Source organism: Canis lupus, chromosome 9 (assembly GCF_011100685.1).
Source record: "Canis lupus familiaris isolate Mischka breed German Shepherd chromosome 9, alternate assembly UU_Cfam_GSD_1.0, whole genome shotgun sequence".
Lineage (NCBI taxonomy): Eukaryota > Metazoa > Chordata > Mammalia > Carnivora > Canidae > Canis > Canis lupus.
Window position 1 is genome coordinate 3,865,974 of NC_049230.1, and position 27,902 is coordinate 3,893,875.

General features: G+C 57.8%; 3 protein-coding genes and 1 long non-coding RNA gene across 8 annotated transcripts; 2 read left to right on the forward strand and 2 right to left on the reverse strand.

Annotated features, from left to right (window-relative positions):
• Positions 1 to 36: 36 nt before the first annotated feature.
• On the forward strand, positions 37 to 11,472 carry TK1 (thymidine kinase 1). Of its 2 annotated transcripts, XM_038546469.1 has the most exons (7): positions 37 to 172; positions 321 to 352; positions 1,330 to 1,440; positions 4,081 to 4,174; positions 9,951 to 10,040; positions 10,368 to 10,487; positions 10,599 to 11,472. In XM_038546469.1, the coding sequence occupies exons 1-7, from the start codon at positions 107 to 109 to the stop codon at positions 10,812 to 10,814; spliced, it is 729 nt and encodes a 242-aa protein (XP_038402397.1). In that variant the 5' UTR covers positions 37 to 106; the 3' UTR covers positions 10,815 to 11,472. The 2 variants fall into 2 exon arrangements, with proteins under 2 accessions (XP_038402397.1, XP_038402396.1); XM_038546468.1 differs by having other exon boundaries at positions 10,368 to 11,472.
• A 1,661-nt stretch (positions 11,473 to 13,133) lies between these two features.
• On the reverse strand, positions 13,134 to 17,277 carry SYNGR2 (synaptogyrin 2). The gene is made up of 4 exons (NM_001252581.1): positions 17,162 to 17,277; positions 14,882 to 15,119; positions 14,342 to 14,481; positions 13,134 to 14,254 (listed from the first exon to the last, which is right to left on the reverse strand). Exons 1-4 carry the CDS (start codon positions 17,258 to 17,260, stop codon positions 14,057 to 14,059), a joined length of 675 nt encoding a protein of 224 aa, NP_001239510.1. The 5' UTR covers positions 17,261 to 17,277; the 3' UTR covers positions 13,134 to 14,056.
• Positions 17,278 to 17,677: 400 nt separating this feature from the next.
• LOC119873214 lies at positions 17,678 to 22,965 on the forward strand. Of its 3 annotated transcripts, none has more exons than XR_005364153.1 (3): positions 17,678 to 18,528; positions 19,097 to 19,828; positions 20,534 to 22,965. It is a non-coding gene; the product is annotated as an uncharacterized LOC119873214 (long non-coding RNA). The 3 variants fall into 3 exon arrangements; XR_005364152.1 differs by having other exon boundaries at positions 19,678 to 19,828; XR_005364154.1 differs by lacking the exon at positions 20,534 to 22,965 and adding an exon at positions 20,320 to 20,525 and having other exon boundaries at positions 19,678 to 19,828.
• On the reverse strand, positions 17,899 to 27,896 carry C9H17orf99 (chromosome 9 C17orf99 homolog). 2 transcript variants are annotated; one of them, XM_038546471.1, is made up of 6 exons: positions 27,800 to 27,896; positions 27,375 to 27,407; positions 21,188 to 21,487; positions 19,749 to 20,018; positions 19,486 to 19,582; positions 17,899 to 18,500 (listed from the first exon to the last, which is right to left on the reverse strand). In XM_038546471.1, the coding sequence occupies exons 1-6, from the start codon at positions 27,834 to 27,836 to the stop codon at positions 18,494 to 18,496; spliced, it is 744 nt and encodes a 247-aa protein (XP_038402399.1). In that variant the 5' UTR covers positions 27,837 to 27,896; the 3' UTR covers positions 17,899 to 18,493. The 2 variants fall into 2 exon arrangements, with proteins under 2 accessions (XP_038402399.1, XP_038402398.1); XM_038546470.1 differs by lacking the exons at positions 27,375 to 27,407; positions 27,800 to 27,896 and adding an exon at positions 27,063 to 27,360.
• Between the last annotated feature and the right edge of the window lie 6 nt (positions 27,897 to 27,902).

The window sequence follows — 27,902 nt, forward strand, 5'->3', positions numbered from 1 at the left end:
ATTGGCCAGCGCGCCCGGGATAAAGGCCGGCGGCGGGGGCACCCGGGTCAGGCTGCTGGGCGGTGGCACCCGAGGGCTCCCGAGCGGCGGGCTTCGTGCAGGCGCCATGAGCTGCATCAACCTGCCCACCGTGCTGCCCGGCTCCCCCAGCAAGACCCGGGGGCAGATCCAGGTGCCGGCGCGGGGGTGGCACCCCGGCGGGCGCGGGTGGCGGGCCGGGGTCGCGACCCGGGTGCGGGTTGGGGTTGGGGTTGGGGTTGTGGCCCTGGCCTGCAGTCCGTGCGCAGCGGGCCCCGAAGTGACCTCTCCTTCTCTCCTAGGTGATTCTAGGACCCATGTTCTCAGGAAAAAGGTAAATAAGTAATGTCCTCGCGGGGACGGCCTTCTCCCCCCTCCCTTCCGGGGGCCCGTCCTCCTCCCCTGCTGCCCCTCTCAGTGCCCCCCTGCAGGACGACCCCTCCCCCGGACCGAGCACGCGTTCCCGCCCCATGCGGTCCTGCAGGAGGGCGCCTCTTCCCTGCCCGCGGGGTTCAGACCCTTCCATGGGGTCATGGCACCACGTCGCCCCCCTGCAGCAGGTTATGGCTGCTGAGGGTGTAGTCCTCCCTCCCCCCACCCTCCCACTAAATCTCTCTTGGAAAGGAGCAGCCAAGTCTTTTCGTTTCGTTTTGGTTTTTTTTTTTTCAATTTAAAATTTTAATTCTTCTAAAATGGTGTCCTCGGTGAGCTGGGTCCTGTGCACCCTGCAGCATCCACACTCCTCCTTCCCTTCCTAGTGTTTGTTTCCTTAAGTAGTTTACACACTAAGGAGTCAGGCCAGGATGCCTTTGCTCCCCTGATGTGACAGGACGGTGGCCTGACCCAGGCAGGGCTAGTCGGCCCCCTGAGTGACGCCCTCTGCCCTGGGGGGGGTCACTGCAGGGCAAACCTGGTGCCCACCACAGTCAGGCCAGGGTGGGCTCTGGGACCCAGAGGTAACTGCTTTTTTTTCTTGAACAACAACAACAAAAGACTGCGAAGTCAATGCAGACCATGTGAAGACCTCTGGGATGGGACTCTTTGGGGATGCAATCCAGACCCCTCTTCTCTGTCGGAGGCCTTTGACTCTACTCACCCCATCAGATCCCTGAGACATTTATTCTCCCACCCCCTCCCCAGACCACCTGACCTCTGTTCCTTGCCATCACCACCCTCTGTCCTCTCTGGTTTTTCTGTCCATTGGTGGGTCTCAGGCTGTAGACCCCCAGCAGGGGTGGGGGGGGAGCCCCACTTGTGCTAATGGGGACTTCCTTAACATCCTGGGTCTCACCTAGTGCTCTGCTCTTGCAGTACCGAGCTGATGAGAAGGGTCCGTCGCTTCCAGATTGCCCAGTACAAGTGCTTGGTGATCAAGTATGCCAAAGACACGCGGTACAGCAACAGCTTCTCCACGCATGACCGGTCAGTCCCTGTTCTCTCCTGTCCTGTCCCAGCACTTCTTCCGGAAACCTGGTGAAAATGCGCAAGGGCATAGGCCATACTGTCAGAGCGCTCTTCAGCAGGACTGGTTAGCCATGCCGGTGGGCGGCATGGAAACGTGCAACTCAGCAAACTCTCAAGGTCGCTTGGCAAGGGATCTTAGGACTTGGCCTCTCACAGAGTTCTGGCCCGGTGTTCTTCACAAAGGGAGATTTTGTTCCCCCTCTCGCTCCCTCAGAGTCCATTTGGCAATGTCTGGAGACATCTGTAGTCTTCACAGCTGGAGTAGGGGAGGGCATGCTATGGGCATCCAGTGGGGAGAGGCCAGGGATGCTCCTGAATTCCCAGTGCACAGGACGGCCCCCACAACAAATACTGACCCTGCCCCGATGGTCAATAGTGCCGAGCTTACATCTGTGCTGTTGCAAACTGGTTTTGTTTAGCGTGCATGTTGCTTTTCATTTAGCTTTTCAGTTGTTTTATCTTGGTTGACTCTGTTGTCTTGTGGCCTTCATGCTTCCCAGTTTTGTGTTTATCTGCCTGTGCCCTGCACACGTTTCAGTCTGCAACCTGAGGTCGGGAATGAGAGGTTGAGTTTAGTTTTACTCTTGCCTGTTCCTTGGCTGCAGATTTCTGAGCCTGAGATGTTACCTCTTTTGGACTTGTCCGCCCGAGCCGCCAGCGGCAGAGCCACGCTGTGCCACAGGGAGGGCTTGCAGCCTCAGGACTGCCCCGTGTGTGGCTTTGGGGTGGGAATGTGGGGTTTCTGAAGCCGGGCGGGTGGTGGGTGGATAGTGTCTAGGAATTGGAGTTAAAGCATCAGGATGTGAGTGACTGGTGCTTTCTGCCGTGCTGCCCTATGCAGGTCATTTAGGTCTTGCAGTTACTTCTTCCCTAAAACATGTGTCTGCTTCTGCTGCACTGGCCAGGGGCACATCCAGGGAGGGCAGTGCGAGCAGAGGAGGCCGCATTACGCAGTGATAAGTCAGATCAGGGGCATGTCTGAACTTGGCCGGAGCCGCACACATGCCCTCTCACTTGGGCCACAGAAGCTGAGACGGGCCATGGCTGTGACTCAGCCCTTGGCGGGAGTGACAGGGCTCCAGAGATGCTGCCCTTGCCCACCCTCTGGTTTTCTCTGGCTTGGGGTGGGAAAGGGGAATTTAAAATGCAGGAAATACCATCTCCTGCTCTTGCCAGATCTTGGAGTAGACTTATAGCAAGATAATAACTGAGCAGTGGTTGTATTTTATTTTTTCTAAATACAGCTACAGGCTGCTGAGCCTTTGGAAAGTACCAGCCCCCAGGGGTACCTGGATGGCTCAGTTGGTTAAACGTCTGCTTTTGGCTCAGATCGTGATCCCAGGGTCTTGGCATCGAGCCTCCATTTAGGGAGGAGACTGCTTCTCCTTCTCCCTCTGCTCCTCCTCCTGCTCTAGTGTGCACGTGCTCTCTATTTTATTTTATTTTTTAAAGATTTTATTTATTTATTCATGAGAGGCACAGAGAGAGAGAGGCAGAGACACAGGCAGAGGGAGAAGCAGGCCCCATGCAGGGAGCCCGACACGGGACTCGATCCCAGGTCTCCAGGATCACGCCCTGGGCCAAAGGCAGGCGCCAAACCAGTGAGCCACCCAGGGATCCCCTCTCTCTTTCAAATAAATAAATAAAATCTTTAAAAAGGGGCAGGGGAGTACAAGCCCCTCAGAAGGCTACTTAGAGCAGGAAAAATGAACACAGAAGAAAACAACATTGTAGAAAAACACAGAGACTATTTAAAAAGACGGGGGAAAAAAAATAAAAATCAATAAAAATAAAAAGACGGGGGAGAGAGAACAGCATCCCTGTTCAGAAAAGGCCCTGGGTGTGGGGGCGGGATGGGGTCCACCGTGCCACGTAATGCACTGGAACCTTCCCACACATGGCCTTTTGCTTTCAAGCTCTTGTGAATACGACTCTCCCTGTGGGGCGCGCAGGGCAGCACTATGACCTTGGATTTGAACCTTGGCTCTGCCAGTTAATAGCCCCACGAACCTGGAAGAATCCTCCGCTCGGCCACAGGAGCCCAACGGAGGGAATTCTCTGGCACTGCAGGCTGAAGTTCAGGCTTCTCTCTGCGGGGACACACGGAGCTCGGGGCCTGGTGCTAATGCTTTGCCCAGGACCACGTTGGACTTTCCCCGGGCAACTTTACCTTTGTGTGCCCCTTCCTCCATAAAAAGAAAGAAGTGAAAAATTATATCTCATGACCGCGTTGATAATAAAGACAACTAGAGTGCAGGCTGAGTTGTATTTACGTACTCTTTTTTCCCATTTTTAAGAGAAAGAAAGCGTTTCGCCTGCCCTGGCCCCCTGAACAGAAGCAGAGCTTTTGAGTCCCCGTTAAGCTTTTTTTTTTTTTTTTCCCCATTAAGCTTTATATCACGCATTGCTCATCTCTGGTCCAGAGCATCAAGTGGCCTAACTTGGGTTGAATAACTGGTCTGAACATGGGTCTTTATTCTCCCCAGATGCCCTCTCACAGGCACTAACTTCAAGCTCGGGCCAAACGGTGCACGTGCTTTGCGGGGAGGGTGGGCCTGGGAGCCGGTCCCTGGCTCACTGCTGGCTTTCTCTCCCCAGGAACACCATGGAGGCACTGCCAGCCTGCCTGCTCCGGGACGTGGCCCAGGAGGCCCTGGGCGTGGCTGTCATAGGCATCGACGAAGGGCAGTTCGTAAGTTGGCTTGTCTGGCCTTCTGCCTACGGACTCCCGGTCTGTAGTTCACTTGCTTTAACCGGTGTCTGAATACCCTCTGGATTCCCCGTACTGCTTTTCATGTTTTAAGGGATTTATTTTACCTTTTTTAAAAAATATATATATACAATAAAAAGAGGGGTGGGGCGGGGCACCTGGGTGGCTTAATCAATTGAGCCTCTGACTCTTGATTTCATTGCAGGTCATGATCTTACGGTCGTGAGATGGAGCCTCCCATTGGGCTCCGTGCTGGGCATGAGGCCTGCTTAAGACTCTCTCTCCCTCCCCTCTCCCCTAAAAAAAAAAAATCTGTAATATATTATATATATATATTTATATTTACAATGAGGGGAAAAAATTAGGTTTCTTGGGGTGCCTGGCTGGCTCAGTCCATAGAGCATATGACTCTTGATCTCGGGGCCATGAGTTCAAGCCAGTTTCTCAACACTGGTGTGTAAGAATGTTTTGCTTGGCTCACTGTTGCTTCTGGCTTGTTCCTCTTCCAGCTGAAGTACATCCTTTAGTAATTCTTACAGCTAGGACGTGTTGGTGGGAAGCTTTCTGCGTCTTGGTAGGAAAATGTCTTTAATGTTCTCTACGGTAAGTAGAGGGCAAAGGGTACCTTGACTATGGTTTCTCCCCGTTGCTTTGGAAAAGCAGTAGCTCTTCCTGCAGCTGAGGAGAAGGCCGCCGTTGGTCTGTGGCTGCCGGCCTGAGCAGGTAACGAGTAACGGGTTTGCTCTCAGGAAAGTGTGTCCTGGGAGGTTCTATGCTTGGTGTCTGGTGTGCCTTTGACATGTGAGCACTCATGTCCCCATGCCTGGTGGGGAGAAGGATGCCACTATCACTCTGAATCTCTCTCCCCACCTCTGGCAGGTGTTCTGGGAACATCTCCCAGTGTGTGTGCTTTCAAAGCCTGCTTTTTATTTGGGATTTCCAGTTCTTTTTGTGTAAGTCCTGCTCTAATTCACATATCCTTGCTATTTACAGATGTACCATTTGTCTTTATTTATTCATGAGAGACACAGACTGAGAGAGAGAGAGAGGCAGAGACATAGGCAGAGGGAGAAGCAGGCCCCTCACACGGAGCCCGATGTGGGACTTGATCCCAGGACTCCAGGATCACAACCTGAGCCAAAGGCATCTGATGCTCAACCGCTGAGCCACCCAGGTGCCCCTGTACCGTTTGTTTTAACTGCTGCTGTTCCTTCCCTTGTCTTTCTGAAAATCGTGCGTGAAAGCCTTTCCTGGCTCACTCTTTTCCAAGTCAGTGATGGGGAGGCTTGCTGTTGGCTTCTCAGGTTGCCCTGGAAGGGCGCATTAAGAGAACGGAATTGAGAAAGCTTTAGGGGTCCCTGGTGCGGGGTGGCATACCTAGAGGTTGCATGTGTGGCCTCTACTGACCTTCTGCCACTGGAATTTGGGCACCTGGTCCCCCACCTTTTTTTTTTTTTAAGAATGTATTTATTTATTTATTTGAGGGAAAGGAAGGGGGGGGAGAGGGAGAAGCAGGCTCCCCACTGAGTAGGGAGCCCGACACAGGGCTGGATGCCAGGACCCTGAGATATCATGACATGAGCTGAAGACAGACACTTAACCCCGTGAGCCACCCAGGGTCCCTGTGCCCTGAAATTCTTTTGTGTGTGTGTTTGGTGAGTGGTTAGTGATTGCTGCAGGGAGAATCCATCTTGGGAACCGGGGGCATCTATCCCACTGAGGGGCTGGAGAGGGCTTGGTTATTAGGACTAGGGCTTGTAGGGGTCATTCTGGACAGGGTTTTAGGAGGTTAGCTTAGTTCTCAATTCAACGCCCTCAGGAAGGAGGGTGATCCCGACCGGGATCCTAAACCTTCTTGCTAGGGAGGGAGAACCATGAGGCTGAAGTGGAGTCGATAAAGCAGCAGCAGTCACTCCTGTTGGCCAGGACAGGGGAATGTTTGGTCCCTTGTAGCTTATTGAGTGTTGACGTCTGTCTCCGCTCAGACAGGACTATGGAGGGTCTTGTTTTTGTCTTGACACATTGCAGTCATAGAGTGGCCTTGCCTCATGCTCGTGCTCCATGAAATTATTTATGTTCCACGTGATAACTCCAGGGCCCAGTTGTGAGGGCCAGGCCAGCTCCTGCTGCTGGGCTGCTGTTCTCTTTTTACAACCCAGAACAACAAACAAAGCCCCATTACACGTTGGTTCTACATCTGTCTAGTTTTTATAGGCGTGCATTTTTATTTAATTAATTAATTAATTAAAATATTTTATTTATTCATGAGAGACACAGAGAAAGAGGCAGAGACACAGGCAGAGGGAGAAGCAGGCTCCATGCAGGGAGCCCGACGTGGGACTCGATCCCGGGACTCCAGGATCACACCATGAGCCCAAGGCAGGCGCTAAACCGCTGAGCCACCCAGGGATCCCCTGAGCCCCCCAGGGATCCCCAGCGTGCATTTTTAAATAGAGGGGCCTCCTATCACACTGTGGGCCGTTTACCCGTATCAGCAAGTGTACCCATCCTTATGAGTGTTTACAAATGTACTACCTCACTTATGCCAGCCCCCTGGCATGTGCATTTGAAGTCTGTGATGGGCATCTTGGGCTGCTGGCTGTTGTATTGGGATTTATCTGCTAAGTGGAATTGCTGGTCAAGGGGCCAATTCCATTCATTCATTCATTCATCCATGCTTTTTCTGGGCTTGTGCCCCACACCAGCTGTGTTCTCAGGGTTGGGGATTCAGCCAGAGTCTCCACCCCTGAGCCTACCTTCTAGTCCAGGGAGAGAATGATGTCCTAGGTCAGGTGGAGACAACTGGCCTGAAAGGCAATGCCAGGGGGACAGAGCTAAGGTGGGGTGGCTAGGAAGGGGCCTGCGAGAGAGCCAGGGAGTGAGCTGTTGGCCGGCTGTGTCTGCGGTAGGAGGGAGGTGGGTGGGCTCTGGGCAGGCTGAGTGGAGAGTGAACAGCAGGCGCAGAGGACAGGGCGGTGGGACCGCTGAGCCTTTGCAGAGATTCCCTAGGAGAGAGGTGTAAAGGGCAAATGGCAGAGGGTGCGTGTTTGTGCACACCCGTGCCCGCGCACCCTGTTCTACTGCATTTCTCTGCTACAGAGAAATTACTGCTACTGCTACTTGACATCTGTTTCCATGTTTATTGGCTATTTATATTTCTTTATCTTTTAAATTGCCTTGTAAGGGCTTTCACTCCTTTTTCTCTTGGTTTATCTTTCTTCCAGTGCACTTGATGGCTGGTGTCACTTTGTCATGTGCTGTGATATCCTCCCTATTGGCCTTTGAATTCTGTCTGTGGCATTTCATGTAGCGTTTCACCATCCACAGCTGAATATTTTACTTTGTCCGTCCTTTATTACTGTCCTTTGTGGCCTTTGCCCCTGTGAGGCCAGCATGCCTGCCAGGGAGTGAGGCCCCAGCGGGGGCAGAGCCAGGGGTCACTTGGCCGCACGTCACAAGCCAGCCAGCTCTTGGCAGAAAGATGACGGAGGTGCAAATCCACTCGGAGGCTTCCTAATCTCTACTCTGGGCTCTGTCCCCTCCATCAAAACTCCTTTAGGAAGCGAGCTTGCTGCCGGTCACCCGGAGGTGTGGCATGGGCAGCTGGACACGAGTGGGCACACTTGCCACCAGCTGAGAACCCTCTGCTGGTACTTTCCTACATGGATCCCATGTTGTAACTGTGTCTGCCAGGAAAACCCAAAGTTTGTAAAGTGCTTAGAAGTTCTATTATGTTTTTTATTTATTTAGTTTAAACATTTCGTTAACTTATTTGAGAGGGAGTGAGAGAGATCACAGAGGGCGAGGGAGAAGCAAACTCGCCACTGAGCAAGGAGCCCAACGCGGGACTCGATCCCAGGACCCCGGGATCATGACCTGAGCTGAAAGCAGACGCTTAACCTACTGAGCCACCCAGGCACCTTACTTATTTTTTAAGAGTTTTTATTTATTTAAGTAATCTCTTTACCCAACGTGGCGCTCAAACTCACACCCTGAGATCAAGAGTGGCGCTCTTCTGACTGAGCCAGCTGGGCACCCTGAGGTTCTAGTTTACTTTATATTCTTTTAAAGATTGTATTTACTTGAGAGAGTGGGAGGGAGTGGGGGGAGGGGCAGAGGAGAGGGGAAGCCAACTCCCTGCTGAGCATTTCCCCACCCAGAGATCATGACCTGAGCCAAAACTGAGAGTTGGAGTTTAACAGACCGCACTCCCCAGAGGCCCCGCTGAAGTTTTATTTTAAGTGTAACCTGTATTACTTGCCTAGGGCTGCTGTAACAAGTGGCACCAAGCAGACAGCTTACACAGCAGCAACTGATTCTCTCCCAATTCTCGAGGCTGGAAGCCCAAAGTCAGGGTGTGGACAGCAGGCTCGTTTCCTTGTGAGGGCTGGGATGGGAATAGTCCAGGCCTCTGCCCTTGGCTTGTAGATGGCCATCTTCCCTCTGTGTCTCTGTCCAAGTGCCCCTTTCTCGTAAGGACAGCAGTCCTATTGAATTGGGGCTCACCTTGCTGACCTTACTTTAATTGGGTGGCATTTGCAAAGACCCTTCCTCCGAATGAGGTCAGATGCTGAGGTATTGGGGGTGAAGGTTTCAATGTGAATTTGGAGGGCGGGAGGGGACACAGGTCAACCCATAATATAACATAAAAACTAACAGCAATAAAAATAAATGCCAGTAACGTGCTTCCCAGCGAGTGTTGTGAAGTGTTGCCGGCCATCTGCACAGAGCTCTCCTTATCTTTGAGACCTTGGGAACGCCTGCTGGGGACTGTTTCCCAGGGAGGTGGCATGTGAACAGGAGACGAAGTGAGATCTTTGAATGTCGGCATCATTTGCATGTGGGACCATGCTAGCATGGGGGGTGGGGCGGGGGGGGGTGCTTCTGTAGCTTGGGTCTGGCCAGCCCTACAGAGAGTAGTAGGAGTTGGCTTCGTCTGAATCCTACTCAAATCACTCTTGGTTTTCCTAGCCACCTTCACGGTCCTTGTCTTTGCTAACTGTCCAGGTCTCTGTAACCTCACACCCCAGTAAGTGGGCCAGGTCGGGCCTGAACAGCGTGGGGAGAGGCCCACTGCCCCAAGACAAGAACGTGCCCGTTCACACAACCCAAAGAGCAATCCAGATAGACACAGTCCACTGGAGGCAGTATGCTTGCACAGTGAAAACCCAAAGGATCTGCACAAGTAGCAGCCTCACCCTGGCCCCTCAGGATGACAGCTGGTTTACCAAGTAAACACAGGGCCTGCTGTGTAAATAGCTGGCGGAAACTTGACCCCTCTCAGGCATCAAGTAACTTATCTGTTCACTATTTGAGGGCCCGGGATCTGTGAGCAATACCAGGAGCCTTCCTTGCCATTTCTTCAGCTCAGAAACATGAAGTCATGGCCAAGGTCACATATGGGTCCAACCAGAGCAGGGTTTAAGGCAGGCAGCCCTCTAGCCTGAGCCTTTGGCCACCACGGTATTAGACTGCCTCCAGCTGGCCTGCATCACCTAGGGACAGGTCCCATGTGCTGGGGCCTGGAGCGTACCAGTTCTGTCATGGAGAGCTGGTGGATGGTCAGGCAACGGGGCCGGTTGTAGGTGTGTGTGGCTGTGTGGAGTGAGGGTGAGCACAGAGACACTTATCTCCTGATCTGGGGTGCTGGCTGGGGGCTGGGGTCGCCCTGTTCTCATGCTCCACACTGGTGGGTGACAGTGTCCCTCTGTGGCCCCCGGAAGCTGCTGAAGCTTGCTGCCATCCCGCCCCCTTCCAGTTCCCAGACATTGTGGAGTTCAGTGAGACTATGGCCAACGCCGGGAAGACTGTGATCGTGGCCGCATTGGATGGGACCTTCCAGAGGAAGGTGAGGGGTCTGAGCTGGGCCTTGGGAAGGGATCGGGAGGGAGGGGGCGAGGGGTGGGGCAGGAACAGGGCCTCCTCTCTCAGCACAGTGCTCCCTGGATGACCAGGGCTTGGTCCTTGGGCACACGTTCAGCCGGGGGTGCCTTAGCCTGGGCACTCAGATGAGTCCATCCCAGACTGGATGCTGTCTGCTACAGGGGATGGCACTCTGGGGAAAGCAAGCCGAGCCAAGGTTTCCGTGCCTCCCTGCTCTGAGTCCAAGGATTTCAAGGAAAACCCACCTGGTCAGGTAGATGTGCTCACCTGCTGTCTTCCCCGGGGAGTGCAGGCATTCGGGACCATCCTGAACCTGGTGCCGCTGGCCGAGAGCGTCGTGAAGCTGACAGCCGTGTGCATGGAGTGTTTCCGCGAGGCCGCCTACACCAAGCGACTCGGCTCGGAGAAGGAGGTAGCCTCCCCTGCCTGCCCCTGCCTGCTGGGGGGAGGGGGAGTCGGGGGGCGCTGTGCCGCCGCTCCCCCCACCCCTGCTCAGTGCAGGCCCTTTCTGTCCCGGGGCCAGGTTGAGGTGATCGGAGGAGCAGACAAATACCACTCCGTGTGCCGCCTCTGCTACTTCAAGAAGGCGTCGGGCCCGCCCATGGGGCTGGACAGCAGGGAGAACAAGGAGAACGTGCTGGTGCTGGTGCCCGGAAAGCCCGGGGAGGGCAAGGAGGCCACGGGAGTCCGCAAGCTCTTTGCTCCCCAGCACGTCCTGCAGTGCAGCCCCGCCAACTGAGGCGGCCCCTGCTGGATGCCCCTGCCCCTGCCCCTGCCCCTGCCCCTGCCCCTGCCCCTGCCGGGTGCAGCCCTCCCAGAGACACAGGGGGAGGAGCGGGGATGGAGAGGAAGGGGGGGGACTTTGTGAGTCCCGGCGCGAGTCCGGGTGGCGGCCCGGTTCCCCTTCTCTGTTCCTTTCCCGGCTGCCGGTCTGCTCTTGAGCTCAGGGTCTGGCCGCAGACGGGGGCCCCCCCGCCCTCCTGGGGGGTGCGGGGCACAACCACACACTTAACAACGTGGCGGGGCTGCCGTGGCTTCTTCCCCTTTGTGGCCTTGGCTGTTGAGTTTCTGTTCCCACTGGGAAGTCCGGGCGCCAGCACTTCCAGCTCCACACCAGGCTCGTCCCACGCCAAGGCTTCTGTCCCCGCCAGCGGGGACCACTCCTGGCCCCCAGGGTGGCCCGACTTTGTGCCCTCCGGCTGCCCCCAGGGCCCTGCCTACACTCTGATCACCTCCAGAGTTACAGCTTCTCTCTCTCACCTGGGAGACACCCTGCTGGGGCTCAGGTCCCCGGGCTTACCTTTAAAATGGGGGAGGGGGTTAGGGGCAGAGGTGGCTTGCCCCAGGGTCTGTGATCCTGTTGTAGTTTGTGAATTAATAACTAATATTAAAACTTACTGATTGGCTAAGGTTTTATTTGTGGGGGACGCCTGGGTGGCTCAGCAGCTGAGCGTCTGCCTTCAGCCCAGGGCATGACCCCGGGGTCCTGGGATCAAGTCCTACATCCGGAGTGTCTGTCTCTCATGAATAAATACATAAAGTCTTTTTTTTTTTTTTTAAGATTTTATGTATTTATTCATGAGAGACAAAGACACAGGCAGAGGGAGAAACAGGCTCCACACAGGGAGCCTGACATGGGACTTGATCCTGGGTCTCCAGGATCACGCCCTGGGCTGAAGGTAGCACTAAACCGCTGAGCCACCTACCTGGGCTGCCCTAAAATCTTAAAAAAAAAAAAAAAAAAGATTTTTAAGAGCACAAGCTGGAGGATGGACAGAGGCAGAGGGAGAAAAAGCAGCAGGTTTCCCACTGAGCAGAGAGCCCGATCCCAGGCAGAAGTCAGACACTTAACCTAGCCACCCAGGTGCCCCAAAAGCACATGTCATTAACAGCCTGGGATGCCCCAGGTCTCCCTGTAGACAGCTCTGATGTGACACGGTGGGGATTTCCTTCCAGATCTTTTTCTAGTACTACTAGTCTCTTAGCCACAACAGTTTAACTGAGAAGCGACCACGAAGCGCATCCTAGGAAGAATGTTTGCTTGCTCTTCTGTCTGGATGAGTTTCAGGACAAGATGGGTGGACGGAGGAGCCTGGGACCCAGGACAAAGACAAGGCTGTGGTCAGGGCTGCCAGCTGGGGTGTGGGGTCAGGTTTTGTTTGTGAAACAGACACTCGATAGCTCGAGAGCCCAGAAGACTAGCTCAGCTGTACCTTGTAAAGTGGGCTGTCAGCGGCTTGCATAGAAGCAAGAACCCGCTGGGGTGGGCAAGCCCCTCTGTCCCCACCCTGGTGCAGATGGGATTGAGGTTCTGGGGTCAGTCACCCTGGCTTGCCTCTCCCTTTTGTTCTACTCTAGCTTGCTGGTGACTGGTCCTGAGTCACACTGAGGTGTTCACAGAACCATATTCGTTGGTTCTCAGGATTTTCTTTTTTTTTTTTTTTTCATGGAACTCACTCACGTAGAGTGGAGCAAACTTTATTATTTTTTTTTATTGGTTCTCAGGATTTTCAAACAGGCCCACTTTTGACAGTTCTTGTTGTCACTGCTCCAAAAGGGAATTGAGGGGTTTCAGGGGCCCTGACCTCTCCTGTCAGGGATAGGCTCGCTCCCTTGGGGCCGGCCATCCCAGGACAGGCTCCAGAGGTGCCAGCCTCTGTCTGCAGGAAGGGAGGACCAGCCCTTGCCGGGGTACTGCTCACTTGGCTAGAAGGGGTTGGGAAGCAAAGGGTTACCAGGGGAGGGGCAGCCAGTGGGTCAGCTCCCAGGTGCCCCCACCCCAACTCCAGCAAGGGCACAGCAGGGCCTTGGCAAGGCAGTCCAGAAGAACTGTCTTGTTTACAGGCTGAGTACAGCTGCTATTTTAAGATGCCGTTGGACGGCAGTGTGAGGAATGAGACCCCAGATGAGGGAGTGTGCGCACACGCATGCGCTAGAGCTGCAAACTGCTGCCCACTGTTCAAAATGCAAGTTCATAAAGCACACCCTCCCAGGGTGTACCCCAGAGTGGGACGTCTCTTCCACCCCCAGGCTGAGGCCCAACTAAAGACAAGGGAGATTATGAACAAGAAAAACATTTATTCTGTCTTGGAAGCAGTCTACTAGAACCACGGATCTGTGCATCTTCCCCCGGAGCCTTTATAATACATTCAGGACAGCCCGGGGCTGTGGGCGCACCCCACACCTGACAGTGGCCGAATATTTACATAAAGCTGGGTGTTTCCTCCGGTCAGGCAAAGCCCTTCCCTGTTGCCAAGGGGTGGGAACGAGGAGAAGGGAGTGCAGCCCCGTGTCCCCCCACCCCCACCCCGCGGCGGGTGTCCGCCCAGCGCCCAGCCCCGAGGCTGTCAGGCCACCCGCCCGGAAGCCCTGGCAGAGCAGGGACCCTCGATCCGAGAGCGAGCAGACGTGACAGCAGCAAGCACAGGGCTGCCAGCTTCTGGCGCACGCAGGGGCTGCGGGCACCACGGCGCCGGGAGGTGGGAACCAAACCTGAGTGAGCGGGAGAGGGCGCCCGGGCCCAGCACCAGCAGGCGAGCCCAGGGAAGGCTCCAAGGCTCATCTTTGGCACAGAAGCCCAAGTAACTGCGGCCACCACAGTCTGGACCTGGGCCCGGCTCCCTTGGGCTGGGGAGAAGCTAAGGCACTTGTCAAAACAGCAGGTCGGGCACTTCTAGCTACTTCGGGTAGCGTTGGGTTGGGGATTATTAAAAGCAATGACAAAACACATCTGGCTAAAAACCTTTTCTAAAAAATGCCCTTGAGGAGTGGTGGCTGAAGCCCGGCGGGCGGAGGCTGAAGCCAGCCGGGCCGGGAGGCTGGGGCTCCAGGCTGCGCGGCGGCTCCTCGGACAGGCACCCCAGGCACCCGACAGGGTGAGGGGCCACAGCCCCGGGAGGCGAGGCAAGGCTCGTGGGAGGAGTCCAGGAGGGAGAGGCCCCCGACACCCTCTCTGCCTCCCTTACCATCCCCAGCTGCAGCTCAGTACACAGGGGGCGGCTGGTAGCCCTCAGTGGTCTCGGCATTCTGGGTGAAGGGCGGCTGTTGGTAGTTGTCTACAGACGCACCGGGGTAGGAGGCATAGGCCGTGCTGGGGTCAGGAGTGGGGTCTACGTAGTTCTGGATGAAGTCGTCCACTCCCGCCTTGTAGCGCTGGTAGGCCAGGGAGGCCAGCGCACCCTGCGGGGAGCCCCGAGTTTTGGGTTCCTCAGCCTCCACCACCCTTCTCCAAAGACACTGCAACCCTGCCCGCCCCGGCCCACCTACCCAGGAGAAGATGGAGAAGAAGCTGAAGGTGATGGCCGCCCGGGCCGAGTCGGCCCCCACGAACACGTCTTCCACCTTGGTGGCCGCCCACTGGTTGGTAAGGAAGCAGAAACCAACAAACCACAGGAAGGTCCAGAGAGCTGGGAAGAAGGCCGGAAGGCAAGGTCAGCTCCGTGGAGGGGGCAGGGGCTGTTCGGGGACCCAGGAGAGGCCCCCTGTGGTGGTGGGGGGAGCGGGGTGGCCCTTGGCCAGGATCTCCCAGAAGCCTCCAGGAATATAAAGGGCACCGATGCAGAAAGCCAGGGTGGGGACTGGGGTGCCTGGCTCCAAAGCCCGGTGACCACCACTCAATGCCGGTGGGCTTCGGCAGAGATCCCCGCCAGCAAGCCGGTCTGCTCACGTGGGGCCGGGGGCCCCCGCTGCTCCTGGGCCTTCCGGAGGTTGCCGAGGCCCTGCCATCCCAGAGCCCCAGGGCTTTGGGGAACACCGCCTGCTCCTCTTCGCTTCCCAAAGTCGAATGGGGGCGCTGCTAGCAGATACCTGAGAAGAGCAGGTCGCTGACGACCAGGTATTTGCGGTCTGTGGCGTTGCTGATCTGGGGGAAGTAGGCGTCAACCACTAGGAAGGCGGCAGAGCCCAGGAAGGCTAGCACCCCGATGGCACTTCCATAGCCACACGCGTCCTCGTTGTGGTTGAAAATGCAGTATTTCTGAATGGAGTGGTGGGTGTTGGTGTAGCCCTCGCCGAAAATGCAGGAGAACACAATCAGAGCAAAGACCTGAGGGAACAGGGCAGGGAGGGGCTGAGTGGCCGCCAGACAGACCCCACAGGGGCACACATGACAGGGGCCCTGGGCCCCCCCACTGGTGCTGCTCCCCTCTGGGAGGTCAGGCACCACGGCCCCTTCTGAGCTTGCGGAGTAGCGGACAGGCACGTTGCTTCCTGGTGCCCAGTCCCCACTTCTCCTTACCCCCTTCCCCCGGGCCACCTGCAGATACCAGCACAGCCGCCACCCCCTAGCCAGGGATTCCTGGACGCTGGGCCAGTGGAGGGGAAGGCGGGGGATGGACGGACGGACGGGGATCTCCTGAGAGGGGACTACCCCGCTGCCGCTGCCTGCTGGGAGGGGTCATCGTGCTTCAGTAGGAGATGACACAAAGTCACAGAAGCCCAGGCTCGGAGCTTCACCCCCAGATCACCTTCTGCCTGAGTCACCTCCGTGGCGTCCAACCTCTGCCTGAACACCTCCGGCGATGGAGGGCTCCCCCCACCTCTTGGGAAAGCCATGCCAGCCGGTGCTGAGCTGAAGCCCGTGCCCCCTCCAGCTCCTTCCTGCCCCAGCGTGGCCTCCCCAGCTTGGCCAGCTCTCCTCCTACAAGGACTACTGGTCTCTTTGGTATCCAGACTCCCCCTCTGAGGGAAGCCCAGCCTGCTTCCTGCCCACAGGTGAGTCCTGTCTGCACGGGGCCTGTCTGGGCCTCAGCTGCCCAGAACCCAGGCTAATCTGATTGGCAGGCCTGTGGACACAGTTCTGCACCCAGAACCCTGGAGGTCCTAGTTGGGCCTGCCAGCTCTGGGAGGGGCTCTGGGCCCTCGGGAACAGCCTCAGGTCACAAGCTCACCTCCTCCCTAAACTTCAAGGCCACCACCGATCCCTGCCCCAGGCCAGCAGATGCAGGACGGTGTGCACACCTGGCTCTCACTGACAGGGGCCCAGGCCTGTCCCCTGCCCTGCCCTGAGGAGGGCCTGTCAATAGGCTCTGGAGCTGGCAGTCACAAGCCCCACCCCCAGCTGGACATGAAGCCGGAACTCCGGGATGCTGGCAGCAGTGTGCCAGGCCCCACTCCTGGCACAGCCGGCCCGACACATGGGCGTCTGCCCCTTGGAACAGACCCCAGGGTCAGGCAGGCAGGGGGCCTGGGTGCCACCAGGGCACCTCGTTAGGCTCCAGGCCCAGGAGGGCATGGGTGGGCCCTTGAGTCCCAGCCCTCCGCCTGCCCACTCTGAGACCTTGCCCGGCTCTAGGCGCTGTTGGTTGCTCAAGAGCCTGCGGCCCCCCTGAGCCCCGTCACCCCCTAACCTGGGGCCGGGGCCTCCCCTACTTGCGGTCCCCGACCTTGCGTGGGGAAGCGGGGCCGGGGCCTGCTCCGGAGCGGAAGGGAGAGCCTGTTTCGGGGCGCCCGACCGCCAGGGGCCCCACGTGGCTTGGGAAAGCCCCTTCCCGGCGAATTCCCCGAGCCCGAGTCCCAGGACGCCGCCACCTGTCCTGGAGCTGCCCCAAGCCCCTCCCACCGCCAGCGGGGCCACAGGCCTGCTCCCCGCGGCGCCTCGGGGCCGTCCCGCGCCCGGGCCCGGCCGGTGGGGGCAGCGGGGACCGGGGCCGCGCGGGAGGAGCTGGGGCCCGGGGGCGCGGAGGGAATGGAGGGGGATGGAGGGGGATGGGGGGGGCGCGGGGGGGGATGGAGGGGGATGGGGGGCGCGGGGGGGGGATGGAGGGGATGGGGGGGCGCGGGGGGAGATGGAGGGGGATGGAGGGGGATGGGGGGATGGAGGGGATGGGGGGCGCGGGGGGGATGGAGGGCGGGGGGCGGAGGGGGACGGAGGGGGATGGGGGGGCGCGGAGGGGGCGGCTCGGGGCCCGGGCCCGCTCCCGCTCGCCGTCCGCACGCGCAGCCCCCGCCCGCCCGCCCGCCCGCCCGGCCCGGCCCGGCCGCCGCCACCTGTCGCGCTCCCGGCTCGCGGCCCCCCCGCCCCCGCCCCCGCCCCCGCCCCGCCCGGCGGCCCCGTCCGCCCCCCGCCCCGCGGCCCCGCCGGCTCACCAGGCACACGACGCGCGTCACCACCTGCGGCTGCGTCAGGAAGCGCCGCAGGTCGAAGGAGCCGCCGGCCTTGGCCGCCCCGTAGGCCCCGCTCTCCATGTCGCCGTCGCCGCCGCCGCCGCGGACTGCGGAGGAACCCGGCCGCCGCCCGGCCCCGCCCCGCCCCGCCCCGCCGGCCCCGCCCCGCCCCCGGGGGCGTGGCCAGCGCGGCCCCAGGGACCGAGGGCAAAGTGCTGCCCGCCGCCAGCGCCGCAGGGAGGCCGAGACGCCCCGACGGCGGGCCCGCGCCCTGGCAGGTGGCAGGTGGCAGGTGGCAGGTGGCAGCGCTGCAGCCCCCCTCGCGGTCGGTCGGGGCCGCGTCCCCCTCCTCCCAGAGCCGAGCCAGGGAGTCCTCAGGAAGAGAGGCGCGCGCGGAGGGCCCGCCCCTCTCCCCCACCCACACTTTGCCCCGCCGTCCCTCCTCCTCTCCGGGAAGCCCCCCAGAGGCGTGTCTGGGCCTCAGCTGCCCAGGACCCAGGCTCATGAGCACCCCCTCTTCTCCCCATTCCATCCCAAACCCCAGCCCGCAGCCTGGACACAAGCCCCGACTGGCCTGTCACTCTTGCTTCTCTCTGGCCCAGAGCCTGCAGCAGCATCCAGCCCCCCCTTCCCAAATCTTCCCCACCGCAGGCCCCAAGTATGTACGACCCAAGACTTCCATGCCCAAGATGGTGTGGGGACAGAAACAGTTTCCAGGGTGACAGGCAGAGGACAGAGTTTAATCCAATCCTCCCGCAACACACCCGCAAATGATTTCAAGCATCTGCACTGCAAAGGCTGAGTGGGGTTGGGGTGGGGGGATCCGGGTCACTGCAGGGAAAAACTACAGACACTTTTTTTGCTACTTGCAGGTAAGATTTCAGAAGGGGATGCTGGCCAGGGAGGGCTTGGGTCCTCCCAGGTGAGCTGGACAGTGAGAGGTGACTAGCTGGGGCCAGAGGACTAGGCCACCTGGAGATGGGACGCCACTCCAGGGAGGAAGGGAGCAGCTGCGGGGAGGTGGGTTGGCACAGCTGGGCCTTTTCACAATGTACCCCACTCTCTCCCCAGACCCGCATGGATGATGACAAGCAACTGAGAGTTGAGCCCCCTCCTTCCTGTGGACCTCTCCTTCCATCACAGCCCACCCCAACCCAAAATCCTCAGACTAGCAGCATGTGTGTTGACGGAAGGACACTAGGCTCCAAGAATCAGAGCTGGCAGGCTTTTCCTTCATTCCAATGGTGGGTCCTTCCGTAGCAGACAAAGACCAGAGCCCTCCTGAGGGGACTTTGCCACGCCTGCCTCTTCTGCTCACAACCTTGATGACAAAGGAGTAAAGATTCCAGGTTAGGCCAACACATCTCTCAAACATCCCCTCCCAAGGCCTCTGGGAATTTTATGGTGCCAAGTGCATCAGTGCCCTGGGCAGCAGAAGGGGTGTGAGGTTTAGTCACCCCACTAAATGAAGGGGGGTGCTGAATCACCAAGAGGACAAGCGATGGCCCTTGATCACATGTCCAGTGAGAGCCTGGTCTCTGTGTCCCATTTTATAGAAGGGAACACAGAATCTCAAAGAGGTGACATGGCTCTCGTAGGAGTCTGGAAAGAATAGACAGGAGGGAGGGACCCTGAGGTGAGATATGGGGAGTACCAAGGACAGACAATGGCCACTGAAAAGTCTGGCCTGGGAGGGAGGAAGGCAATCAGGAGATGGCAGCATTTTGGAGACCCAGGGAGGTGAGAAGTTCACAGGGCACAGGTCACCGCTGCCAAAGACCAGACAGGTGGAGCATACAGGGGCCAATGGGGCTTAGGGATGAATGACACAAAGGCCCTAGTCACTTTACAAGTCAGTGTAGTGATAGCCTTGGCGAGGGGATCCCAGGAGGTCCAGCCCCTGCCTCTTGTCACCAGCTGGGAAGCACCGACCTATGTGGTTGCCATGGAGAGCAGAAGCCCCTGCTTCACCCTGGTCCCCAGGAGACATCATCCCCACTCCTGGCATCCCTCCTCAGAGCCAGCAGGAAGACAGGTCGACGCCCCACCCAGAGGGCAAGTGACCCCATCACGGGGCTGCTGGAAGTGTGGGTCAGGGTCAGACGAAGTCACGGATGTGCAAGCCCTTGGCAGGCACTTGGCACCCAGTAGGCCCTTACAGAACTTTTGCAAGTTACACATGAGCAGTATGGCCCTCTGTCCGCCCTGGTGGCAGCCCCGTCCTACAGACCCACCGCCCGCTGCCTCCAGCCGGGCTCCTGGTGGTCCACACAGACAGGCCTCCACATCCCACACCCAGTTCCTACCTGGTCCACAAGGCTGGGCCCAGCACCCAGGAGGTGACAGCTGCAATGGAGGTGAGGCTGCCAGCCAGCACCAAGACAGGTCCCTGAGGCAGGTATCCTGTGAGGGAGGGGGGTGCTTGAGCTGAGCTCCCTTAGGTGGGGCCAGAGGAGGCATGGTAGCTTCCCAAAGCCCTTCCCTGCTCTTGGCAGCAGCGAGGGGGCCTCTTCCACGGACCTACCCAGAAGTGCCAAGTGCCCGCCTGGAAACCAAGGGGCCCTCTCACCTGGGGGCACCAGCCTGAAGGGGCTGGACTGGACACTGATGTCGTTTGCAGCCTGGCACCGGAGCCAGTTCGATGTTCGGGTAAGTGGAAAGGAGAAGTTGGCAGGCTGCCCATAGGTCGGTCTCTGCTGCCTGTGGACGTACCCGTCCTTCCTGACCAGGCTGTAGGTGATGGGTGGGCTGCCCGAGGACACCTGGCAGGAAATCTCTACCCTGGGGCCCGATCCTCTCTCCAGCAAGACGAAGTTAGCCCGTGGCTGGGCCATAGGCTCTGGTAGGGTGGAAGAGGTTAGCACAGGCATGGCTGGGGGACTTTGACACCCTCTCCCAGCAAATCCCCTTGTTACAAAATGCCCACTGGAGTACTTCCTCCTTCTTGTGTCTGGGCTTCTCCCCTACTTGCAGTGTGTACTACACAAGTTCACGCTGGGTATATTCTGGGTTGTCACACTTGCCAAATAAAAATACCAGATGCCCAGTTAAATTTGAATTTCAGGTAAATAATGAATAATTTTTTTTAGCCTATGTTCCCGGGCAAAGCGTATCCGGCAACCCTATTTATATTCTTTCAGCCTTGGCTCTTTTACTGGAACGGTTCCTTCAGATCAAGAACTGTCACTTAGAAGATTCTAGAATTCCCCATGGCCTTCAGCCTAATGCTGTAAATAGCCCTACTGATGAGTAACAACCACCGCCTCTTGTGGCGTATTGACCACCCCCTAGAAGCTTCCACGGAATCCTTCCTACCCTTCTGGGGTTGGTACTATTATTATTTTTGTTTTGCAGATGAAGAAACCAGGCCCACAGAGGTTGAGTGACTTGCTCAGGACCCGTAGCCTGCAAGTGTCGAGACCATAGGGTTCCAAACCCTGGGCTCTCCTTCCAGAGGCTGGCTCCTCTCAGGGGCAGGGCCTGGGGGCAAGGGGGCCAGGGACACACCACTGGCTTGGGCAACACGCCCTAGTCCCCCCTACACACACATACCCCATGCCTTCCACCAGGAAGGACACCTGAATTAAGGTCAGGGTAGAAGTGGGAAGAACATAGGTTTTGGAGCTACACAGAGTGGGGTTTGGAATCAGCCTTTGCCACTGGCCTGGGGCGTCATTCTTAATCACCAGAAGCGTTATATAGGCCGGAACCACAAACCCCACCCTCCAGCTGCTGTGAAGATTCAACTAGATAAAGCACAAAGAATAAGTGCCTATTTTATCAGCGTGAGGCCAGAGCTCCACTGATAGGGCCCCGGCCCTCCCTGGTCACTTCTGCCCCAAAGGCCCCTGCAGGGAGATGATACCCTGAGTCCCAGCCCCGAGCTACCCTGTTCTGGGCGCAGGCCTCAGGGACCCAGAGTGGCCTTGGAGGTGAGCACCTTGTCCCGTCCCCAGCCTCCTGTCTTCTGGCCCAGACCCTGCCCCCACCCCCCAGGTGTGCACTCACTGGCCCACAGCTCCCAGTACATCTGCAGCTTGGTGCTGGCGGAGTGCTCGCCCCGGAGGGAGGCTGCCCGGCAGGAGTAGGTGAGAAGTTCTGGCCTGGACTTGAGGGTGATGTTGATGCTGAAGGAGGCCGGGTCTCCAGTCTTGACCACCTTCTTGGCGACCTCAACGCCCTGGCTCCCCCAGAGGGAGTAGGTGATGGGCGGGGGAGCCCGGGGTGAGTGACACGTTATGACAACCCTGCGGCTGCTGGGGAAAACCTCCCGGACTTTGTAGGCAATGAAGGTCTCAGGGGTGACTTCTGGCAGGTGGGAGGGTCAGGGTCCGAGGGGGGGAAGAAGGAAACCAACATTGATCACGCTCACGCACCTCAAGAAAATGCCGGTTTTACGGTTCAAAAGAGTTAAAAACAATTATCCCACGACCTGGCAATCCCGCTGCTAGGTATGTACCAAACGAATTGCAAACGGGGACTCTAAGGGACACGCGTGCACACGCAGGTTCGCAGCAGCACTCTCCGGGACAGCCGGGAGGTGAAGGTGCCCACGTGGCCATCAGTGGATGAACGGACGGGTCAAACGGGGTCTGGGCACACGATGGGACAGTCCTCACCCACGACAGGGAGCGAAGTTCTGACCCACGGGTGAGCCTCACAGACATCCGTGAGTGAGAGAAGTCAGACACGGAGGGAGCGTACCTTCCATTCCATTCGTGTGAAATGTCCAGAATAGGAAAATCCCAAAACGGGAAGCAGATTGCTGGTTGCCAGGGGCTGGGGGACGGGCAGATGGGGGAGTGACTGCTCGTGGGTCGGGGCTTTCCTTTTGGGGTGATGAAAATGTTTGGGAACGAGGTCGGGGGATGGTTGCACAACAGTGCGAATGCACTAAATGCTGCCGAAGCGTCACTTAAAAATGGTTAATTTTGTGTTACGTGATGTCCCCTCAATGTTTAAAAAGAAGGAAGGGAGAAAGAAATAACAAGCCAGCCAGCCAGCCAGCCAAGCCTCCTGGAAAAAAGTCGACCTCTGGGATTTAGACTTTTTGCCCCAAATATTTGACAACAAAAAGAAAATGAAGTTAGGACATGAGTAGGAAGCACAGAGAAGTTTGGGATGCAGGTCAGCAGAGCTGACACTGAAGTCAACTTCTAGATTCAACAAGGTGGTCAACTGTTAAGTAGCGGGGGACGGGCGTTGGTGTCATTCTTGCACCTCACCTTATCCTTGGCCCCAGGTAGGAGCCCCGACATCTACTGTTTGTTGGCTGGCCCTCTCCGGTGTGCACGGAGTGCCTGTCTGCACCTCTTGTTTCAGACGCCTCCTCCTCCTCCTCCTCCTCCTCCTCCTCCTCCTCCTCCTCCTCCGACTGGAGGAGGGTCCCCCCTCTCCATCCCCCCGCCCGCGCCGAAAGGGGTCACCGTCTGGTTGAATGGGACAGTCTGAAGGAGGGTGTAGAGGGTATGACCCTGGTCCACAGGGGCGAGCTGAGCCGGAGAGAAAGAGGCCACCTGGGAAAGCAGGATTTCCAGAGAGCGGGGAGGCCCTCGAAGGAGCCTGGACGCTGCCAGCGCCTGGAGGACGCAGGCCCAGACCCACTCTCCAGCTGCACCCTGCGTCCGGCCATCAGGACAGCCTCTCTGCTTGGAAGTGACTTCTCTGCTTTGCAGGCAGATCCTGGGGTCGATCTGATGCAGAAGACACTTCCAAGAGCTTCCTTGCTACTGGGCCTCTTGCTGCCCATACTGAAATCTTCCAGACGGAGGTGGGGAGGACACAAAGCTGCCTCTGGGGGTGGGGGCTTGGGAGGGAGGCTGCAGTGTCAGTGGTGCCGGCTCAAGAGAAGTGTGCAGGGGCAGTGCTTGGGGGCTGGGGGGGCGTGTAGAGGAGAGGCTTTACGACATCTAAATGTCTCGTGCCTCGTGCATCACACTTGCCCCGCTGGGCGGGCACACTGGCTCTGGAAACCACGCGGCTGTCAGGAAACTGCTCCTCAGAGCAGAAAACTGGAACTAGATCTGCTTCCTTCAGAGACCTTTCCTAGGAATCCTAAGGTTTCTGACCACTAAGCATATTTCTTTCTAGACCAGTGGTTGTCAGCCAGGGGCAGTTTTGCTTCCAGGGGACCTTTGTGTCTGGAGTCATGTTTGGCTGCCACGAATGGGGGTGGGGGGCTAGGGAGAGGCGCTCCTGGCATCTAGTAGGTGGAGGCCCGGGGTGTCGCTAAAGCATCCAACAATGCACAGGACAGTCCCCATAACGGAGAATCGGCCAGTTCCCATGTCGGTAGTGTTGACATCGAGAAACATCTTGACAACCATCAGCAGCCTTCCAGAATCAGATCTCTAGCCTGGCCCCAGGCTGCACAGACACCAGCAAACATTTTCTCCTCTGTGCCTGTTTCTCAGCTCTGCATGAGAACACTCCTATTTTAGTCCTTTTTTTTTTTTTTTCCAAACAGGCTTTCACGCAAAGTCTTTTGGATTTGAAGTAAGTAACGTTGTATGGAGAGTCCACTGTCGTCTCTGGGGCACCATGGTGCACACTGCCACCAGGAATGTTGGGGGGTGCAACCCAGGGCCAAAGGGCCAGCTCCTCACTGCCCAGATGCTCTTGGGGACCCAAATCTCCCTCCAGAGGGGGATTTGGGGGGTTCAAGGGGTTCAGCATGATGACGATTTTCTTTGCTCCCTTCTTGGAGGGAAATGACTAATAAAAGTTAAAAAGGAAAAAAAAAGAAAAAAAAAAAAAAAAAAAAAAAAAAAATAAAAGTTAAAAAGGAAAAGCTGGGCTGCCTTTGTTTGCATTTCGAGGCCCAATAATAGAAGCTTGATTTACATAAGTTCACAGACCAGAGTCCCTTCTGACTGCACCAGGCTGTGCGGCAGTCACTTTCTATTCTAACCAGACTGGTGCCTTCTTTTGTTCTTTCGGGTGGGGTCCCTGAGTTTATGCATTTAACCCGCCAGTAATGAGAGGCCTGGCATTCAATTAAAAATTCATCAGGTGCAAAAAAAAATTTAAAAAAAATATTCATCAGGTGCGTCAGAGCATTGGAACGAAGGGATGGCACGCTCAATGTGATGCAGAGACAGGCCCGCACTCGGACCAGAAGCTGAGCCACGCTGGGCTGGGCTGAGTGGGTGGCCTCAGAACCTCCTTCTGTGGCTAAGGAAAAAAAGGAAGCCCCTTGGGGTGTATGAGGGGACGGCAGAGCTGCAGCACCCAAGGCTCAGAGACCCTTCAGGATCTCCACCCTCCCCTGGTCCAGACTTGTGTCTGCGATAACCGGAGGCTTGGAGATTGGAGTCCCAACCCTAGAGGACCAATTTATTAGACCTAAGGTGGGATGGGGTGAGGGTGGGAGGGGTCCAGGGATCTGATTTTGAACGAGCAGCCCACGTCTTAAGAGTTGAATCGTGTCTTCCCAAAAAGATAGGTTCAAGCCCTAACCCCCGGGTCCTGGGAATGGGGCCTTATTTGGAGATATGGTGTTTACACGCACACGCCAGGGATCCATGGTGGATCAGGGTGGATCAGGGTGGATCAGGGTGGCCCTACTAAGAGGACAGCCAGAGACCCACACACGCCGCGGGAGGCCATGTGCCGACGCAGGCAGAGGTTGGAGGGATGCTGTCACCAGCCTTGAACGCCGAGGACCAGGACCGCCAGGAGCCCCCAGAAGCCAGGAGAGGGGAGGCCTGGGTCGACAGCCCTGCCCACACCTCGTCTCAGACCTCCAGCCTCCAGAACTGGGAGGAAAGAGCTCGTTGTTGTGTTAACCGCCCGCCTGGTGTGTGGCAGCCTCAGGAAGTTACTCTGGCGCACCCCCAAGTGGCTCCTTTGAAGTCATCTGGAACCCGGCTGAGAGATCCCACCAGGTTTTAGGAACACCGGGAGGACATCCCTGAAGTTCCTTTGCTCCGTCTCAGGGGAGTACCACCTAGTTTCGAGTCCGTGCTTCATCCAGATACTCTCTCCCTCTGAACAAGAACACTGCCTGGGCTCAAGGCAGCCCCACAGGACCCCCAGGTCCCCGGCCTGCCCCACCCCCAGGAGGCTCCACAGCACCCCCTCCCCCACGTACCCCACCGCCTCCCAGCCTTCCCGATCCTGGCATCCTCCCACCGAAGCACTCCCACACGTCACCCACGCCTAGGTAACCAGCCTCCCCTCCCCGGGGCATGGCCTATCCTAAGCGGTTGTCTCTGGTGGTGGGGGGCCCCACAGCCTCCACAGCACTGGCCCCGGGGGGACGGTGGGGGGTGGACATCCCCTGAGGGTGTTTCCATCCTTCCTCCCTAAACACCAGCCTCGAACCTCGCATCTTCAGACAAAGTCTCCCCTGCTCCCCTGGGTTACAGGCATTTACTAGTGGAAATGCCCACTAGTCTGTGAAGATTCTCGACCCTGGTTCCCACCACCACCCTCACCACCACCCTGGCCACAATCCTTCAGTTCCTTAACGTCCAGTCTCTTGTGCCCAACTGTCTAGCTGCTGCTATTCTATGGTGAGGCTGTGCTGTATCTGGTCAACCTCTGAGTTGTTTAGGCCAAACCCTTGGGATCAGCTTGCCCTGCTCTTTCCGTCCCATCCCATCCTCTGCTGTACTGCAGAACAGATCTTGGCCACTCCCGTCCCCCCACCCCCACCCCCGCCCCGGGGGGCTCTGGCTGTCACCACATCCCTTCTCTGCATCCTGAGAACAGCTGAGGGCCCCCTGGGATCCCCTTCAGAGACCCAGGGTCCCCATCCCATCTTTTCTCAACACAGTGGCCTAGAAGGGCAAAGGAGACCATGCAAAGCTTCCATGCAAAGCCCGCCCCCTGTGGCCATGCACAGTCCAGGGAGCCCTCCGTGCAGAGCCCAGGGAGCCCTCCGTACTCAACCCTGTTCCCCATCTAGCTCTCCCTTCCCTACTGCTCCCTGCACTCAGTCCACACAGGCCACGTCCAGGCTCATCCTGCTCCAGCATCTCCTTCACGTCCCTGCTTGGTGTGTCTCCTTCTCTGTGACAATCTCCCAGTAAATGCTGACCCTCCCCAGCACCCCTTGCCCCCGTGTTCCCTTTCCACTCTTCCCTGCTTGCTTTTCTCTAGGACTTCCTGTGTCCAGCACACTGTAGAAGGGGCTTGTTGTCACCATCCTTTGTCATCGGCACCCCCACCCCCAGCCCCACTGGAATGTAAGTGTAAGGTGGGATCTCTATTTTTTTTTCTTCTGCATCTTGTGGATCCATCTTGAGGCCTAGAACAGTGCCTGGCATCAAAAGGGGGCTCTGAGAGTATCTGCTGAATTGATGAATGCTTTCCCAGCTGGCCTCTCAGGAGGTGAGTTGGCAGGGCTTGCTGGGCTAGAGTCTGAGCAGAAGTCAGGGGCCCAGGGGGCAGACCAGCCGCGGCCAGGTACTTCCCGAAACTGCTGCAACGCTAATGTCTGCTGCCTCGAGCTGCTCTCTTTTTAGCAGAAGCACCAGGACCCGAGTGTTTGTTTTTAAAGCAAATGAGGAAATGGCAATTCTGCTTGTGCCGCATTCAAGCGAGACCCACCCTTCAGTGGAATAGAGACAGATGCCAGCCCCGTGACCTGGGGACCTTGGCGAGGTAATGGAGGAGGCATGTCGGGGAAGGACATCAGCCCTCAGCCTGGTGGACAGCAGGAGGTGACCTTCAGGGTCACAGGGCTAGAAATGGGGGTGGGACCAGGTGTGTCCCCTCCCCCTGGTTCTGTACCACTCCCTGGTGGGCAAGGGCCCTGCGCCCTCTAGCTGCCTCAGAGTGAGTCAGGCTCCCATTTGTGGGACCCCTGGGGGGGGCCTCGACTTCCTCTGGGAAGCCCCCCCCCCAGGCCACCAGCCCTCACTGGGGTCACACTCACCTGGTAGAGCTTCTGCTCCAGATCCCGCACCTGGGGTAGAAGGGCTGGGAGGTACCTGCCCAGAATATGCAGTCTGCTCCCCACACCCCCCAGCCCAGCCCAGCCGGAAGCCAGCAGTTTCCTGCCACCTGTCCCCTGGAGGTCCCACACCGGCCTGCTCCCCTCCACGCCCTGCAGGCGGTGAGGCTAATTTCCAGAGTTGCCCAGTTGTCCGCACCAGACACCTGCTCACCATCAGCAGCGCCCCCTCGAGCCACGGCACCCCAGGCTGCCCCCCAGGCCATCCACCAGCTCCCTGGAGTGTGTACTCACCCACCTCCTGCTCCAGGGAGAAGCTGCAGGTGGCTGGAAGAGGGGAGGGTGTGAGGGCAGTAAGTAGAGAGCCTGGGCTGGAGGGGGGCAGAGACCACCCAGAGAGCCTCCTGCCAAGGCCAGAAGGGACGCCCAGGACCCAACAGACGTCTTCACTCCCAGAAGCTCTCTTGAGGTCACTGCGTTTAGTATCATCAGCCGTTTTGTAGATGAGTCAACAGTGGGCCCAGTGCAGTGAACCGATCAGTAAGGGGCTGGTCTGAGACTCAAGCCCACACCTCTCCCTCTGTCCTCGTGCTTCCAGAAGTGTCTGTGCCTCCAGGTCCCTCCCCTGTGCTCATGGGCATCCCTGCATCCTCAGCCTGCTTCCCCAAGGCCCTGGCAATGGTCTCTCCTGCCCCCGACTGATGTCCCCATTGGCTCACCCAGCAGGGCCAAGCAGAGCAGCAGAAGGAGCCTCATGCCTCTTCTGGTATAAGGACCCTCTGCTCAGGCTAGCAAGAGCTCGCTCAGTGGGGCCACCCCACT